At 35.9% G+C, this 17,742-nt stretch overlaps 1 protein-coding gene and 1 pseudogene across 7 annotated transcripts in view; one reads left to right on the top strand and one right to left on the bottom strand.

Annotated features, from left to right (window-relative positions):
• Positions 1-252: 252 nt before the first annotated feature.
• Positions 253-17,742, top strand: part of TENT2 (terminal nucleotidyltransferase 2) — a 68,419-nt gene continuing 50,929 nt past the window's right edge. For 2 of the 7 annotated variants that reach the window (XM_032335879.1, XM_032335873.1), the window contains exons 1-5: positions 253-570; positions 801-870; positions 7,782-7,952; positions 8,158-8,247; positions 10,796-11,033. In XM_032335879.1, coding sequence (XP_032191770.1) covers positions 7,819-7,952; positions 8,158-8,247; positions 10,796-11,033 — 462 coding nt within the window. In that variant the 5' untranslated portion in view covers positions 253-570; positions 801-870; positions 7,782-7,818. Of the gene's footprint in view, positions 871-3,726; positions 3,780-7,781; positions 7,953-8,157; positions 8,248-10,795; positions 11,034-17,742 lie in introns of those variants that run through there. The other 5 variants (XM_032335875.1, XM_032335877.1, XM_032335874.1 and 2 more) reach the window with 5 other exon arrangements.
• Positions 5,434-5,966, bottom strand: LOC116586197 (annotated as a pseudogene).

The raw sequence follows: 17,742 nt of genomic DNA, 5'->3' as shown, positions 1-17,742 counted from the left end.
GGTGGCCAGAAGGAGCCTTCCCGCGACCGCGCCTCAGCCGAACTCCTAGAGTTCCGCGTCGCAGGGCTGTCCTCTCCCTTTCCCCACTCGCGCGCTCACTGTCTTTAAGTGTCCGCCTCCGGCCATACCCGGATTGCAGCAGTCGCGCGTCTGCGCACTCAAGCAAAGCGCTCGCTGGAAGCGGGGGCGGCTGCCGGAAGTGTGACCTCTAGTTCCCTGCTCGCGGTTCCCATCCGGGGTCGTGGCGGTCTTCCGGGTGTTCCTGACAGGGCTTTCTACGCCTTTTTTTTCCGGCGACTTTTTGGTCTTCCGCTTCTTGCTACCGCCCCGAACTTCCCACACGCTTGCTAGCCCTGTCTTTTCTTCTGTCGCTCCGCCCCGGCCGCCGCGCCTGGGGTTTAGGTTGCAATTCGGAACCGGAGCCTGGCCTAGCCCTTCCGCAGGCCACTACCTGCTTTTGGCTGGGGCGAAAGCTACTACCTTGCGCCGCCGGACCCTCGCTGCTCCGGCCTTGGAGCTTCTGGGCAGGCAGTGCCGGTTGGCCCTGCTTAGCCTTCCCCAAGGACAGCTGTGAGTTAGTGGGTTTCGGAAAAGGACGCAACCGCGTAGGCCCAGGTCGGGGGGGCGGGGCTCGGGGAACTTTTCCTGAAACCGCACTTTTATGTTTGCGTGGGAAGTTCCGGCATTATTTCTTAGACGTCCGGGACGTATGGGCGCCCCCCAAGCTGTTGCACTTTTTGAAGAATCTTAGGACCGCTTTCTCTTTCCACTCGTTTCCCTTCCTCGCGCCCGGTTCTCAGTCTAGGACCATAAGAGGAAGACTGTCTTGGGACCTCTGCATGGTGTTTCAAAGGGTGGTGAAAAACTAAGGTAAATATCTGGATTAATATTTCAAAATTTAAGACTTTAATTAAATGGGCCTCAGTTCTTCATTTTGCAGGAAAGTGTACAGTTCTGAAGTCTATCAGATTGTTGTACTCTTCCCGTTAAGCCTCTGTGGTTAGACTTTTCATCTCTCCAGGCCAGAACACGATGGTGTTTGTGTCTCAATATCTGGATTATCCAAATAACCCTGTCTTGTTTTCTCTTAGTTCTTTGTTTAACATAGCAGTAGTTCTTTAGATAGCGGATACCAGTAGGGTGAGCAAAAAAGAAAGAAACTGAAACTGTAAAACTCAAGGTAAATAGAAACTTGTTAACAAATACGTGGTATGTGATTTTGTGAGGAAAGATAATAACAGGGGCGCCTGGGTGGCTCAGTGGGTTAAGACCTCTGCCTTCGGCTCAGGTCATGATCCCAGGGTCCTGGGATCGAGCCCCACGTCGGGCTCTCTGCTTGGCAGGGAGCCTGCTTTTCTTCCTATCTCTCTGCCTGCCTTTCTGCCTACTTCTGATCTCTGTCTGTCAAATAAATAAATAAAATCTTAAAAAAAAATCGTAACTGAACACTAAATCTGTGTTTGTATTATCGGTAACATACTATTTTTGTATATATTGCCTTGTATGGTTTATTAGTACAGATTTTTAACGTGGACAGCCAAAAGGCTCGTAGTAGCTAGCCAGTGATGGTAATATGATTTTGTTGGTGTTAGCCCCAATTATGTCTAATCTGGAAATGCTCCATGATAAGGGCTTTATGTGAAACAGGCCATTTATCAATCATTTAGGAAACGTCCATTTCAAACTACATGACAACTTTATTTTTTAACGCTTGGATGGAATCTAATTCTTAATGAAAAGGAATGTCCTTTTCAAAACCTTCAGGTAGTTTTGACAGTGGGTGAGCAGGATTTAGGAATTGGGCTTTTTGGTCTGTGGAGAAAAGAAGTGAGTTTAGGGTATCAAAGGCATTTGGTCAAAGTGGACGGATAACTTGATTTAGTTCCCACAGTCTGGTTTTTGGCTTTTATCCTAGGGAGATTCTGCTTTCTAGGAAATTCTGATGAAGGAATTATATAACCTAGAAAGTTCTCTAATTGATTGGAGGAGAGATCAAGTTTAGGACAGAAATTCCAGGTCGTGGGTTACAGGAGCAAATACCGTATCAGTAGGAATTATTCGGTAAACTACTTTTAAACAGACTTGTCTCTCATGTATGATTATTTACAAATAAACCTGTGTAAATATCCCGTTGTGTCAACCTTAGTCAAGAAGCAACTTAAGATTTTTTCCTTAAGACAAGAACCAATGCAGTGGTTTTAAAACACATCAAAAGTTTGTAGATTATCCTATTTTATAGTCATGTACGTATTGAGAAACTGTTAACTTTTAAGCTAAGAAAAATGGGATACCATCAATATCTGGATTTTATTTATTTATCATGGAATTTCCATACTTGCTACCACAGTTAATGTGGAAGAGTGTTTTATGTAGATCATCAAGTAGACTTAGTGAAGAAGCCTTTCATTCAGAATGTAAAGAAAAAGATTTAAAATTTTGTGGAGGTCTCCTTAATGCCACAGTGGTAATAGGTTTGCTGGATTTTATACTCTAAAAGTCTGTTATGTTTAAAAGATGATCTCTTGTATTGTTTATGATAGATTATTATTTTTGGGTTATTTTAGATTATTCTTCATTAAAATCACAAGAAAAAATATTAGAAAGAGGAACTGAAATTCATAGACCTTTGTTTTACTTTCTCATGGTCATGCAGATGGGGCATTGAATGCCATTGGTTAATTCCCATAGGAATGTCCTACTGTGAGGGCTGGCCTAGTTATGAGCTAGACTTGAGGGCAAGATTCATAATGAGGAGAACCTGACAGGTATTTTGTTGTGGAGGGACTGTAAAAGTTTTGATGCTTATCTGGGAATTTGGGATAGGCTGAACAGGATATCTGCCCTAAGGTAAACTTTTGGCTAAGTAATCATTGTAAGCTCTTAAGCCTTGGATAATTTGGTCATTAGCTTTGTTGAGTGCTACTGGGCCACGAGACACCTTTTGACTTAATTCCCAATTTGGATCTTAACATATCATGGGATAGAAATAAGGTGAAGTCTGGGCTATCATGTCATTTGGGGTCTTCAAGTCTGAATGCATGTATATGGGACTTGATTCGGGTCCAGAGGAAAAACACAAGCATATAATTCATAGATGTAAACAGAGTGTGTCAAATTTTAACTGTGAACTGATTTAAATAAATCTGAAAATGGAACATTTTAATTTTAGCTTTTCTGAATATAAATTCCTTCCCTTGTTTGAGCAGATCTGTAGTATCTGTATTCCAATGAAATGAAATACCAAGAAGAATTCATTATTTGAATTTTGAACTAAATATAACGAATTTTACATATAATGAATTTGAATTAAATATAATAAGTTATATTTAATGTCATTTTCTCATGAATCTTAGGATTGGAATTATGTTTATGGGAGTTTGGGTTAGGGAAACAGAATAAAGAAAGCCAGAAAGGAAAGAGCATGATTCTGGGAAAATGATAGAGGAAGTCTTTAGTTACTTGTCTTGAATCTTGCTTTCTGTGATTGAGTGTACTTTATTAATAAAGGATTGTCTGGAATCCTTCTTGGTTCAAGATAATTTCCATTTCCTCTGAGCAGTGAAAATTAGTGAGTACAATTTAGCACTTAGGCTAGGATTGATTGTTTCTGAAAAATCTCCTCTAGTAAGAGGTACAGACCTGTTGAAGAGAGTTGATAAATTCTTGTTTTCTGGAAGTAACACCTTATCTCTTGTTCAGATTGGGGAGTTGGGCACTTGGGATGAGATCTGATGGTGGCCCAAGACTCTTGTTCACAATCCATTATGAAGCCTGGACTGGTGAATCTCATTATCTGTGTATCTGCCAGTATTGGGTATTTAAATTTCACAAAATTGAAAAAAAAAAAAAGACAAAATTTGTATGAGTGATTTATTAGTTTCTCTCCAGCTCTTTGTCTTTTACTCTCCTATTTTTCTCTTGCTCCAGCTTTTCCAGCCGTCTGGTCTCAATAGTCAAAGGCAGCTACATTTCTTTTAGCTACTTAAGTGTTATTTTCCTCTGTTCTTCTTTAAAAAAAAAAAAAAAGTGCTTAAAAAACTTCTATAGCTTGTTAAATTTGACATCTGCTGAAAATGAGGATTTAGCACCTTTATGTACCCTCTCTTATCATTAAGTTATAATGTATATGAACATGTAACTATATAACATACACATAATCCTTTAATATGTAATAAATGATATATAATAAATTTATTACAGTTTTTGTCTAAATCAGTATTTTTAATGTTTGTGTTATTGTGAGAACCAAGTAGGTCATGATTGTATTTTCTTTTTTACATGATTTTTGTTTTTTTTTTGTTGTTTATTTAGTAATTTCTTTTCAACTTGCTACTTTTCTGTTTCTATGATTATTTATTTTCTGTTAGCAGAACTCCTTTCTGTGGTCAGATCAGATAATCTGTCAGTAAAGTTTTAAGTTTTTTTCTTCTTGGCTATCTTCTTGAAACCCTTTATCTTCTTGGCTCTAATTCAAACTGGTAGCTTCCCTTCACCATCATCCGAGGGAATTTGCTTTGTCTCTGCCCTAGAGCAGATCTCCCTTTTCCTAGATCCCAGGTTTTGTTTTGTTTTGTTTTTTGATACCTTGCATGTCTGAACATGTTTTTGTTCGCCCTTGCCTTGTTATTATAGCTGGGTATGGAATTACTTCTTGAGAACATTTTCTTCAGAGGCTTGAAGGCACTGACTTCATTGTCTTATTGTTTCCTCTGTTGCTGTTAGGGAGTTTAAAGACATTTTGATGGTCAGCCCTTTTATAACATTTTTCTCTTTTGTAATATTTCGTAAGCTTCTTTTTCCTGATATTCTGAAATTCACCATACTTTGATGTGTATTTATTTTTTAATGTACTTTGTACTCATTAGGTCCTTTAATTCTCAGAATTGGTTTTCTTCAGCCCTGGACGTTTTCTTGTTTTATTTATTTGATAATTTCCTTCTCTGTGTTTTCGCTTTTCTACAGGAACTTCTGTTATGTTTGACCATATAATTTGATTCTCTTATGTTTTTCCTCTTACTGTCCTGCCTCCTTTCTACCCTCATCTGTTTTTCCTTTTTGTTCTAAGAGATTTCCTCAGTGTTATCTTTTAACTTTTTACTCAACAGTTCTGCTTTCAATTTTGTGATTTCCAAGAGATTTTTTTGATTTTTAAACAGTATAGTCTTTTTTTTGTTTCCCCTTAGGCAAAGAACTTTATTAACCTTGTTTCCAACTTTCTTCTCAGGCTTTTTCAGCTTAATTAGCTGCAGTGAATGAATTGTGTGTAAGCAAAAACTGAAAAGAGCTGCAGTATCCAAGGAGTTTGGGCATAAAAATATTAGAGATCTAGATTTTGTTAGATCCATGAACAGAATTTTAAAAAGCAGTCATACTTTAAAAGAGCAGCTCCCAGTAACTTCTTCAAGTTTTATCTTCTTCAGAAGTTGACTCAGTTCAGTTTGCTTCATTCTTGGAAGCTTCTTCTGAGTTCTCCGTAAGATCTGGAACTGCATCATCCTCCTCCTCTTCAGTAGCAAGTGGGGCTTTTCCATCCACAGATTATTTGGGCTGAGCTTCAGCCAGTCTTCTTGAACTGGTCAGAATCTCTGCACTGAGTTTGTTTAAGACCCTGGGTAGGATTTCTGTCAGCTGCTTTGTCTCAGCGTGGCCTTTAATGGTGAAAGTGTTTGCTGCTAGCGATTATGGAACTTTGGAGTTGTTAAAGCAGATCAGTGTTCCTTGGTTTGTGAACATACTTACTTTTATACCAGAGATACTGTTTACCCTGAACTTTTTAAGCTGTAGCTGTTCTGTGAACCACCTTCTTCTTTCCGTGAGCAATTCCTTTCCCACTAATGCACACTAGTACTTGCAGTTTGGTGAGTTTCTTCTGGTTAGTGATAGCTTCTTTCATCTTGTTGGAGTGGGAATGGGACTGTGTGGGGGGAATAGGGTTGGTCCTGGGGTTCTTGGGTGGACCAGCTGAGATTCTTCTTATTCTTTTTTTAAAGATTTATTTACTTATTGGAGAGAGAGAGAGAGAGAGAGAATGTATGAGCAGGGGATCCCTTGCTCCCCTGCCAGGTTCCCCCTGGGCAGAGGGGGAAGGAAGCAGACTCCATGCTGAGGACAGGAGGCAGATGCAGAGCTTGATCTCACAACCTGAGCCTAAATCAAGAGTTGGTTGCTCAACTGACTGAGCCACCCGGGTGTCCTGAAAATAGCATATTCTTGTTTTATGTATGGAGTGTTTTTATTTTATTTTATTTTATTTTATTTTTTGAGTTTTTACTTGTTCTTGGCATTGTTTTTGTTTATTCCTTGATCTTTTTATTTCTAATGGTGATCTGTGGATGTTTATTTTAAGTGAGAGGTACTGGAAATCTAATTGCAAGCTCTTTGTATATGGGTGGACGGTCCAGTAGTAGGCTTCACTGTAGCTTCCTAGCAGGCTTAACTTTTCCTTGGAAAACTGTTACTATATTATAGGCTCTCTGGTTACTGTATTATATAGTTTTTTCTCAGTTACTCCATAGATGAGTTTTCTTGTTGCCTGTGTTGGGAGGTGGGCTGGGAATCCTATTTTCACTTTGTTGATTTTTCTTAGTATTTGCTTTCAGTTTGTTACCTGAACCTATTCTTGTAAGTTTCCAGCCTTTTGGGATGAGTCTTTGCAAGGTATAAATATCTAGTCTCTTACCTGGTCACTGAATGATTCTGATTGCTTTGTGCAGTAGGCCCCCTCTTCCCTATCCACAGTGGAGATAGTCCAAAACCCCTAGGGGATGCCTAAAACTGGGTACTGCTGACCCCTATATATACTATGGTTTTATCCTCTACACACATACCTATGATAAAGTTTAATTTATAAACTCAGCACAATAACAACTAAGCAGAAAATGGAACAGTTTTAATAATCTACTGTGATAGAAGTTTTATGAATTTTGTCTCTCAGAATATCTTATACTGTATTCACCCTTTTTGTGATGATGCTATAGTTGATAAAATGCCTATGTGATGAGATGAAGTGAGGTGAATGATGTGTGTATTATGACATAGCGTTAGGCTGCTGTTGACCTGAGTTTATGTCAAAGGAGGATCATTTGCTTCTGGGCTGCAGTTGACCACAGATAACTGAAACCACAGAAAATGAAGTCATGGATAAGCGGGGACTATATATATAAATTTTTCCAATTGCTGTGGAACAAGCTCTCTCTTACTAGATGTCCTTTATAGAAGTTATTTAGACTTTGAAGGGAATCTCGGAATTTTAGAGTTATTAGGCAGTACAGATTCCTTCCCTTTTTTGAGGAGATCTCTAAGAAGATCTGTAAGATCTGTATCTTAGGAATCGGGTTATCTTATTATGGCTTATATCTTTGAATAAATTAGATTGGGTATAAATAAACAAGAATTGTATGACTTCATTAAATGTGTGTATTGGGTGTTTTTTTAAATTATCAGAGTAGGTGGTGATAACTTTATTTCTGAAAGATATGTTGATATTAGGGGAAATTTTGAAGAAATTAGAAACTTGCATATATTTTACTATTATTTGAATAATAATTATCTTAATCTAGATTTAAAATTCATTAGCAAAAAAAAAAGTTAAAAAAATAAAATTCATTATTACTAAGTTTTTTGTTACATAAAGTGGGACATATTGATGTTTAAACTTTTGAAATAACTTTGCAAATGAAATTCGTAACTTGGTAACTGATTGCTTTTAAATAGTAGATGTTAGTTAATAAAGAGCTCAATATTTTTAAGATATAATAATTTGTCTTTTAAAACTATTCTAGGTAGAAGAATACATGTTCACTTTTAGTGAACAAGAGCATGTTCCCAAACTCAATTTTGGGTCGCCCGCCTTTCACCCCAAACCATCAACAACATAACTTCTTTGCCCTCTCGCCAACTCTTTATTCACACCAGCAGCTTATAGATGCACAGTTTAACTTTCAGAATACAGAGTAAGTACAGTGATATTTTGGTCCATATCATTTATAAATTTTGTTTTCTACTTGACAGAAACCCTTTTCATATGAAACATTTGAAGTTAAAATGTCATTGTCTTGTTTTCTTTTGGTCAGTGAAATATTTAGTTTTTATGAAATTGGTTTTTTGTTTTTAAGGTAAAAGTGTTTATTACTACTGTTTTTTATGTGTTTTTGGTAGCTTGTCAAGAGCTGTGTCTTTACAGCAGTTGACGTATGGAAATGTCAGTCCAATACAGACCTCAACATCTCCGTTATTTCGAGGAAGGAAGTAAGTACTTCTTAATTTTAGAAGAAGAGTTGGGATTTCTCAGAACTGTAGATCAGTGTTTCTTATATTAAGATTGGATGGGTACTATGCCCTAAATTTTATTTTCTGGAACCTGTGTGATCAGTCCTATCAGAGAATTTTAAAACTTCTATTATATATTTAAAAAAATTTAGGGATGTTTTTGTTGATTTATTCCTGACGCTGCAAATTTTAGATGGAATGAAGCTATATTTCTTCAGAATACTACTTTGAATTAAAATATTAACTAAATTAGGCAGTTTTCTGTATTAGTTTGCTGGGGCTACCATAACAAAGCACAACAGCAACAGAAATTTATTTTCTCACAATTCTGGAGGCCAGAGGTCTGAAAGATCAAGGTCCAGGCAGGTTTGGTTTCTATTGAGGCCTCGCTCCTTGGTTTGTAGATGACTGCTTTCTCTGTGTCCTACATGGTCATTCCTCTGTGTTTTGTGTGTCCTAATTTCCTCTTCATCTGAGGACACGAGTCATACTGGATTAGGGCCCATTTGAATGACACCACTGTAACGTTTTTAAAGGCCAAATGTCCAAAATTACATTTTGAGGTACTGGGAATTAGGGCTAAACTGTAAGAATTTTGAGGGTACACAGCTCAGCCCATAATACCTTCTTTACAATAAAGTTTACAGTTGATTTATCTCAATCTTACACAGGTAAGGTTCCATAATAACTATTGTTTTAGTAAAAATTTCTACATGACTTAAAGCTTTCTATAGAGAAATCAGAATCAGTTAATCTTAACCAATTAAAAGAAATGGATGTATCACAAAGTCATTGTAATAGAACTTTAGAGATGATTATTAAAATAAAATTTGGCAGTACTGGCAAGATACTACTATTTAAAGCCTTTGTAGTTATTCCATATCTTTATGTCCAATTTAAAATAACACTAGCTAAGAAATAATTGGTCACTAAATTGGCACTGTTGTTAGGACTTTACAAATAATTTAAGTTTCACAACACTCTATGAGGTATGTTACCTCTTTTGAGAAAGATGAAGCATACAGAGGCTAAGCAACTAGTTATTCAGGTGGAAGCATACTGGGATTTGAACCCAGGTGGTCTGGCTCTAGATCCTCTGCTTAGAAGCACTGTGAGTTGTACTTCAGAGTTGTTGTGGAAAGCTATATAATGATCCTAAAAGTATTGACTTTATTCAGATTTTAATATTTTTGAAGTTATCTGATAGCTAACTTGTGAATCACAAATGAAAGTTAATACCATTGGCTCATGGTTACACATATTTTAAAAACTAAAATTGGCATTCTCAGTAGAAGCTATCCAGCATATAGAGCTATATCACTTTTATGTTAAAAGATCTTAAATATACTCTTACGTTGTTAGCACTGTATATTTTTACCAGAGTAGGAGTTCCACTTATTTCGTGGATCAAGGAGTGAGGAATTCGTGTAATCCTAAAGGAGTGTTATAATAAAAATCTTCAAGTGGCTACGGACCCATGGAATTTTAGAGCTTAAGGGAACCCAGACCATTTCCTGTTGCCTAAAGTGTTATCTGTATGAACAACTTAATGTATCAATGAAGTATTTTTTTAAACAAATAATTATTTTTTATTTCCTTTTGCTTTTTGATTTTGAAAATTTTATGCCTTCAGAAAAATTTGAAGAGTAGTACAATAAACCCCTGTATGCTATTTTCCTAGATTCATTAAAGTTGTGCTACATTTACTTATTTATTTATTGCCTCTTTTTCTCTCTACTCCTTCTTTTTTTCTGAACCATATGAAAAAGCTGTAGACATCACTTCATTCTACCCCAAAGCATATCAGTGTGTTCCTCCTAAGAACAAGGATATTCTCCTATATAACCAAAATGTATTTTTCATGCCCAAGAAATTTAACATTAAGACTTTACTGTTATCTGAAATACAGTTAGTTTCCATATTTCTTTAGTTGTTCATTGTCTTCATAACTTTTTAATATGATCTTTCCAACTGATGAGCCAGAACATAGGTGGACTTAAAGATCTTTTAAATACACACACACAAACATAAACACACGAGATATTTTTTAAGATTTTATTTTTAAATAATCTCTACACCCATTATGGGGCTTGAACTCACAACCTAGAGATCAAGAGTTTCACACTTTACTGACAGCCAGGTGCCTCTTAAAGAGCATTTTAAAATATAGACACTCAGTTCACTTAATCTTACTCTCCCTTTGTTAGAATTTGGGTTTTTATTGTTAGTGATATGTGAAGAGAAGTTTTCCTACAAAGTTTTCACTTGTGAGGTAAAACATTGAGATAGTTCAAATGTAGGAGATTAATTTTTTTATATGCATTGTTACTATTCATTTTTCCTAAGGTATTTTTTAAGGGATCTTTTGTGCCTATAATAAATATTTAAAGATTCATAGAGAACTAATAATGTGGCCTTGCTGAAAAGAGTCGTTAATGGTATTTGTTATTTCTATATTTGAAATTGTTTTCTGTTTGTTATTAGACAGTTATAGCTTTAATCACTAAGGTATATTGCTTGTTTTCAGGAGATTAAGCGATGAAAAAAACCTTCCTCTTGACGGTAAACGGCAACGTTTCCATTCACCCCACCAAGAGCCAACTATAGTTAACCACATAGTGCCTTTATCAGGTGAAAGAAGATACTCAATGCCGCCATTGTTTCATACACACTATGTACCAGATATAGTCAGATGTGTTCCACCTTTTCGAGAAATACCATTTTTAGAACCTAGAGAAATCCCACTGCCCGAGGCCAAAGATAAGGTAATAAAAATGTAGATTTTAGTTTTTTACCTTTTGGGAAGTTTATAATGTATTAAAAACACCAGAAATACCTAATGTTTTGGATTAAGTTGAATATGCCTTTTTTGCTTTGTTTATTTAACACAGTTTTCTGTCTAAATTTGATTTTTTAAATTTTTTGTTAGCTGTTCTTTTATGGAAGTGCAGCTTTCATGTCAGGAAATCAGATTTTTTCTGATTCATAAAAGTCTGGATTAGGGCTCAGAACATTCAATTTCTTAGTTTAGAGTACTCTGTTTTTACTTATTTTTATTGTAGAAAAATACATTTTCATATGGTTATTGTAATAAAGTGTCAAAAAGAATTTTCTTTTGGGATACTTGTGTTATGAGGTTTTTGAATGTCAAAAATCAGAGTTCGAAGTCACTGAGAAATCAATACATTCAGAGTGATATGACAAAGAAAGATTTATCTGAAATATTATTTGTGAAGAGTATTTTAAATAAATGAAGCTATTTAATAATTATTTAAAAAATGACATTATCAGCACTGGGGAGCCATGTGTTATTTAAACACTAATATTAGAAGCAAATCCAGCCCCCCGACCAAAAAAAATCTACGTAATTTGTAAGAGTTTATAACATAAATATCTGCATTTTCTTAGCTTGTCTATGGCTTATATTTGCTATTTTTGCATTTTCAAAGCTGCTCCATTTTTGAAATACGACATTTGTAGGCTGAGGAGAATGATCCTGAAAAGTATAGTGACTTTGTTTTACTCATCTTTGGGTTCCTAGCAACCAGCATAGGTCTGGAATATAGTAAGTGTGAAAAAAATGTTGGGTCGAAAAGGAACGCTTGCTTCATTCTTCATTTGTGCTGCTTTTTGTTCCTTTATCATTCTTTTTTTCTTTGAGAGAGAGCTATCATGAAATTCGCTCTTTTTAGGTGTAGATTCAGTGATTTTTAGTATATTTGCAAATTTCTACAACCATCACCACTATCTAATTCTAGTATGTTTTCATCATCCCCAGAAGAAGTCTTGTACTTAGTAGCAGTCCCTTCCCCATCCCTTACCTTCTCACCCTACCTGCCTGCCTCTGGCAACCACCCATTGATTTTTTTATTTCTGGATTTACTTATTCTGGACATTTCATGTAAATGGAATCATACATTATGTTGTCTTGCTTTTTTCACTTAGCATATTTTCAAGGTTCTGCATGTGGCACGTTTCAGTTCTTTGTCTCTTTTTATAGTTAAATTAATACTCTATTGTATTGATATAGCCTATTTTGTTTATGCATTCATCAGTTGATCAACTTTGGGGCTGTTTTAGTCTTGGACTATTCTGAATAATGCCACTATGAAAATTTGTGTACAAGTTTTTGTGTGGACATATTTTCATTTCCCTTGGGTATACACCTAGAAGTGAAGTTGGGTTAATGTGGTAACTCTATGTATAACTTTTTGAGGATCTGCCAAAGTGTTTTCTAAAGTGGCTACACCATTTTACTTTCTCACCAACAGTGCATAAGTGTTCCAGTTTCTCTGCATCCTTGCCAGCATTCATTGTTGTCTTTTTGATTATAGCTATCCTGGTGGGTATGAAATGGTATCTCATTGGGATTTTGATTTCCATTTTGCTAATGACTAATGATGTTGGTCATCTTTTCATTTGCATATTGGCCATTTGTGTATATTCTTTGAGTAACTGTCTATTCAGATCTTTTGCCCATTTTTAATTGGGTTTTTTATATTTTATTGTTGAGTTGTAACGAGTCCTTTATATATTCTCAGTATTAGGCCTTTATCAGGTATATGATTTGCAGATATCTTCTCCCATTCTGTTGTTTGTCTTTTTCCTTTCTTGTTGGTGTCCTTCAAAACACAAAAGCTTTTCATTTTAATGAAGTCCAATTTATCTGTTTTTCTTTGGTTGCTGAGCATTTGGTGTTGTATATAAGAAACCATTGCCTGATCCAGTGTCACAAAGATTAATGTCTGTGTGTTATTCTAAGAGTTTTATAGTTTAGCTCTTAGATTTAGGTCTTTGGTCCATTTTGACTTAATTTTTATATGATATGAAGTAGGGGTCCAGCTTCATTCTTTTGCTTAGTCCATTTGTCCCAGCACTACTTATTAAAAAGGGTCTGTCATTCTTTTGTTATTATAAAGTAGGAAAGCAGTTAGGCAAAACCAGGAGGAGGGAGGAAGAGGCAAAATAAAATGGAAAAGACTACTTGAGAAGTTTTGGTACTGTTTCTCCCCCTACCCCCAACCCCCCATTCTTTCTCCTTTCTTTGCTTTTTCATTTTAAAGAAACTCTTGTAATGCTATAATATGAAAGCCTGTGCTGTAAATCAAATCAGACCAATTCTTTGAGGGAATGTATAAGAATCTTTTACTATATGTGGGTTTTTAATGTATGTATGCAGGCTCATTTTTTATGGAATTTATAAGTATTGAAGCTTTCTGTATTTTTGCATGTATTTATATGTTTAATAGTTAACTGTTAGAACTAACTAAATAACTGCTAGTTCTGCATATAGACTAAATATATGTTGTTTTAGTAAATTTAATAACATATTAGTCAGTATATCATCTAGTAAAGTATAGTTCCTTATCAGTTAACTTTTTCTTTGCTTGATAGCATAGGAAAAATTTCTCTTAAATCTTATGTTTTTGGAGTAAGCGTTTATTTCAGAAAGGTAAAGATACATTTCGTTGTTAAGCCAATTTCTTTGAGTGCTACTATCTACTTGCTTAGTTGTAGGAAAAAGAAGGCAAGCAATTGGTTCTGTGTTCATTCTTTAAGCGAACACTTGTAAAGAAAACTAACATTTATTGATGTCTTTTCTCTTCTAGGCATTCTACATATGTTATGTCATTTAGTCTTTTCAACAACCCTATGACATGGATATTATCCTAATTTTACTGAGGCTCAGAAAGCTAAATAACTTGCTCAAGGTCACAGCTAGTAAGTGACACAACCAAGATTTGACCCTTATCTCTGATAATACAAAGAGAAGGAACCTAAGGTGCTTAAAATCAGGGTTAGGGAGGTGACATTCTTAGAACTGACTGTAACACCAGGTAATCTGTTATGGTGATAGCTAATATTAATAAGTATCTTTTTTTGCCAGCAGTATGCTCAATGATTTGTATTGTTTACCTCTGTTTACCTCTGCTACAGTGTGAAGTGAATGGGAGCTTCAGTGTGAGATAGAAATGGGGTAGTGATTTTGGGCCTTGAATGCACAGTAGAATGCCGTAGAAGATTTTTGAGTAGAAGAATAGCGCAATCAGATTGGCATTTTGGAGAAGATAGTTCTTGTGGTATAGTAGAGTTGAGCTTGGAATAAGGAGGCCCTGGAAGATGGATGATTATTACCTTGAAGGCTATTAAATTCATTCAGATGAGATATGCTGAAGCTTTCAGTTATGGCATACGGTTGTGAGAAAGATGTGAGAGACCATGAATAAGGACAATTGGTAGAATATGTGGAATCATTGAATATAGGGAAGAGAGAGCGGGGCATTTGTGACTCCAGTGATTTGATTTTGGACTACTAACAGAGATAAGGAATACGGATTTTGGGTATAAAATTAATTGAGGGACTAGTCAAGAACTATTTGGAATTGTGGTAAGCTTTGTAATTTTTGTGCTCTTGAGGAAGCTTGTATTCTGCATATTGCACACTAAGAATATAGGGCTATGGGAAAACAGAGCTGGAGTAGGCTACTCAAAACCTAAACAATTTTGTAACCAGAACACTATCAAGAGTAATAATTGATACCTTGGGAAGTAACTTGGTCAGACCGGGTAGGCGGCTTAGTATGGCTGGATGCTGCTGCAGGGTATATTAAAAATGTGTGAAATAGAGTTGAGATATTGCCTTGTGATGGGCATTGAGACAAGGCAGTTAAAGGTGGAGCTCTGAGTCAGTGAGGCTGCTGTTAGTAGACACAGAAGGAAATACATCAGAAGAGAGCTGTTTGAGGCTGACAGGATGCTTTATTGAGTGGGAACCATCAATTTAGTGGGAACCCAAATAGGTGGGAACTTATTTTTAGTTGTGTTAGATCTGTAAGGATTCCTACCTGTGCAGCAGCCAAACTAAGGAATTCCTTTTTTTTTCCTTCATGGTTATGATGTATAATTTCAGCTCCATGTACAAATTAACTCAACAAACATGTTGAATTGATACTGTTCACCTACTTACCAATTGTCTGTAAGCTAATTGGTATTGTAGAAAAATATGTTGTAGTTGAATTGGCAGTATATATTTCAGAAGCAAAGCGGGGACAGAGATAGGAATCCTGAAGTCACCTGTAATAAAAGTAACAATTGAAACACTTGGGAGTAGAGATTCTGTTTTTATTTATTATTCAGCAAATACTTGTGACTGCTGTTATCTATATGCTACAATGTTCTATCACAGTGTTGTGCTAAATATACATGATCACAGTCTCTTTACCATATACATACACTGTAGTGAAAGAATAGTCATTCAAGTATATTTGTAAGTGCAGTGAAGGAAAATTGCAATGCTGAGAGAATGTTTTTGAGGTCAGGGATGGTCATGTTTTGGCTGGTAACGTTTTAGCTGAGATCTGAAGGATGAGTAGGGGTTAACTAGTGAAAGTGTGGTGGGGTTGGAGAGAATGCTTCAGAGAGAAGGAACAGTATCTTGGAGGTTCCTCCTATAGAGGGGAACATGGAGTAAGCAAGGAACTGAAAGAAGGCCAAGGTGGCTGGAGTTTGGTTGATTAGGGGAAAGTGGCTGAAGTGTGGTAGGGGAAGTGGTAAGAGGGCCAAAAACTAATATGTTATTTTGGTGTTCAGCCCAAGAGCAGTGGTAAACTACAGAATTGCCTCTGGTTGAGAATAACTAGATTAGATAGAGAAGAGGGTACTGAGGATTACTTCTAAGTTTTAGGCTTCTATGTGGATTCATGGTAGGATCATTCACTGGGGTGGAACAAAATGGAGGAGCAGCAGTATTTATGTGTGTTTGTGTTTAATAAGAATTGGAGGATAAGCAGGGGCCTCATGAAGTCTGGACATGTCTTTATCGTGCATTTGAAATATCAAATTAGATATTAGAGATGAAACTTGTATATTATAGATCTGGAATTCACATCAAAGATACTGACCAGCAATGTATGTTTGGTCATCATTGGCATATAGATGGTAATTGAAGCCAGGAGGGTGGATATGATTGTTCAGGGAGAAAAAAGAGCCTGGATTCAAGACTAAAATAGTTTGTGGAAAGAATGGAAAAGCAGAAATGGAAATTAAAAGCATATATACAACTGTTTTGGGGAGGTTTTGCTGTAAAGGGGAGGGGCTAAAGATTAGAAATTAGAACAAAGATTTTTTTAAGTTTGAAGAAACTTCAACCACATATAAATGTTTATGGGAAAGATTTAGTGGAGAGAGAAGAGATTAACCACTCTGCAAACAGAAGAACAATCATAGTAAGATTCCTCAGAAGGTAGAAGGGGCATGGATCCTGCTTATAGGTAGAGTAATTGGCTTTAGGTGAGAGGAAAGCTTTTTGGAATTGGAGGATAGGAAGGGAAGACAGGTATAGATAACGAGGAAGTATGTAGGTATGATACGGAGAAGTTAATGTGGAGTTCCCATAGTTGAGTGGCTTCCCCTGTTTTCTTTCTGAGTTATTGTGCAAGGTCATCTGTTACGAGTGGGGAGAATGAAGTGGGATGTCCAAGGTTTGAGAATGGTGGAGGTTTGAAATAGCATTGGCTAAGTGCAGGAAATCAAGCTGTGACCAGAGAAATAGAATGGAGAACTTGAAATAGTACTTGCTATACGGTGTAGATGACTGACTGATCTAAGATTGGTAATAATAAATTTATTGTAATTAATATTATATCAGTCAACTGGTTCAGCCAGCTCCAAGGAAAGATTTTGTTAGTAAAAGCTTTTTTGAAACTTTATATTCTTCCTTTTGAAACCTAAAGATTTAAGATTCATTTAAAATGAATACCCGCTGAGTTTACTTTTTTCTTCCATTTTAAAATCTTTTGTCTGTTTTTCAAGTTGCTGTTTTAACAAACAACTCTTTAAGTAAGATATCTGAATTACCTTTCTGAATTAACTTTTATTTCACTCTAGCTTTTAGGTGAATATATGGTTGCCTGGACAAAAAAGAGGCTGTAGAGGAATCAAGAGTTAATCAAGCTCCTGAATTCTATCTATTATAACTGTTCTTTGGAAATTCTGGTTAGTTTGAAGATACTATGTGAATTGAAATAATTGATTTTGAATTTTTAGTTGAGATGAGATTAGGCTGAGGTATTCTTGGTATTGATTGTAAAATAAAAAGATGATTATGAATGAATTACCTAAGTTTCTTGTATAATGTTAAATTTTGGAAAGGAGAAAATTTTATGGATCCTCTTGGCACCCTTGGAGTAACAGCTTAGGGACAGTTACAGATCTCTTAGAGGTTCTATCTTTAAAAAAATTTTTAAAAATGTTTCATTATTTTACTTATTTAGAAACAAATTTAAAAAGGGGATAAAATGTTTGTAAAGTGCTAGCTCACTGAATTTCAAATACAGTTGGCCCTTGAACGTCACAGTGATGAGGGGATCCAGCCTCCTATTCAGTTGAAAATCTTTATTTTTGACACCCAAAAAACTTCTCTTAGCCTACTGTATGTATGTGTTTTAGGTACTGCATTCTTATCCAACTGAGGCA

The sequence above is a fragment of the Mustela erminea genome, chromosome 3 (genome assembly GCF_009829155.1).
Source record: "Mustela erminea isolate mMusErm1 chromosome 3, mMusErm1.Pri, whole genome shotgun sequence".
NCBI classification, from domain to species: domain Eukaryota; kingdom Metazoa; phylum Chordata; class Mammalia; order Carnivora; family Mustelidae; genus Mustela; species Mustela erminea.
This window is presented reverse-complemented; position numbering and strand designations above follow the sequence as displayed.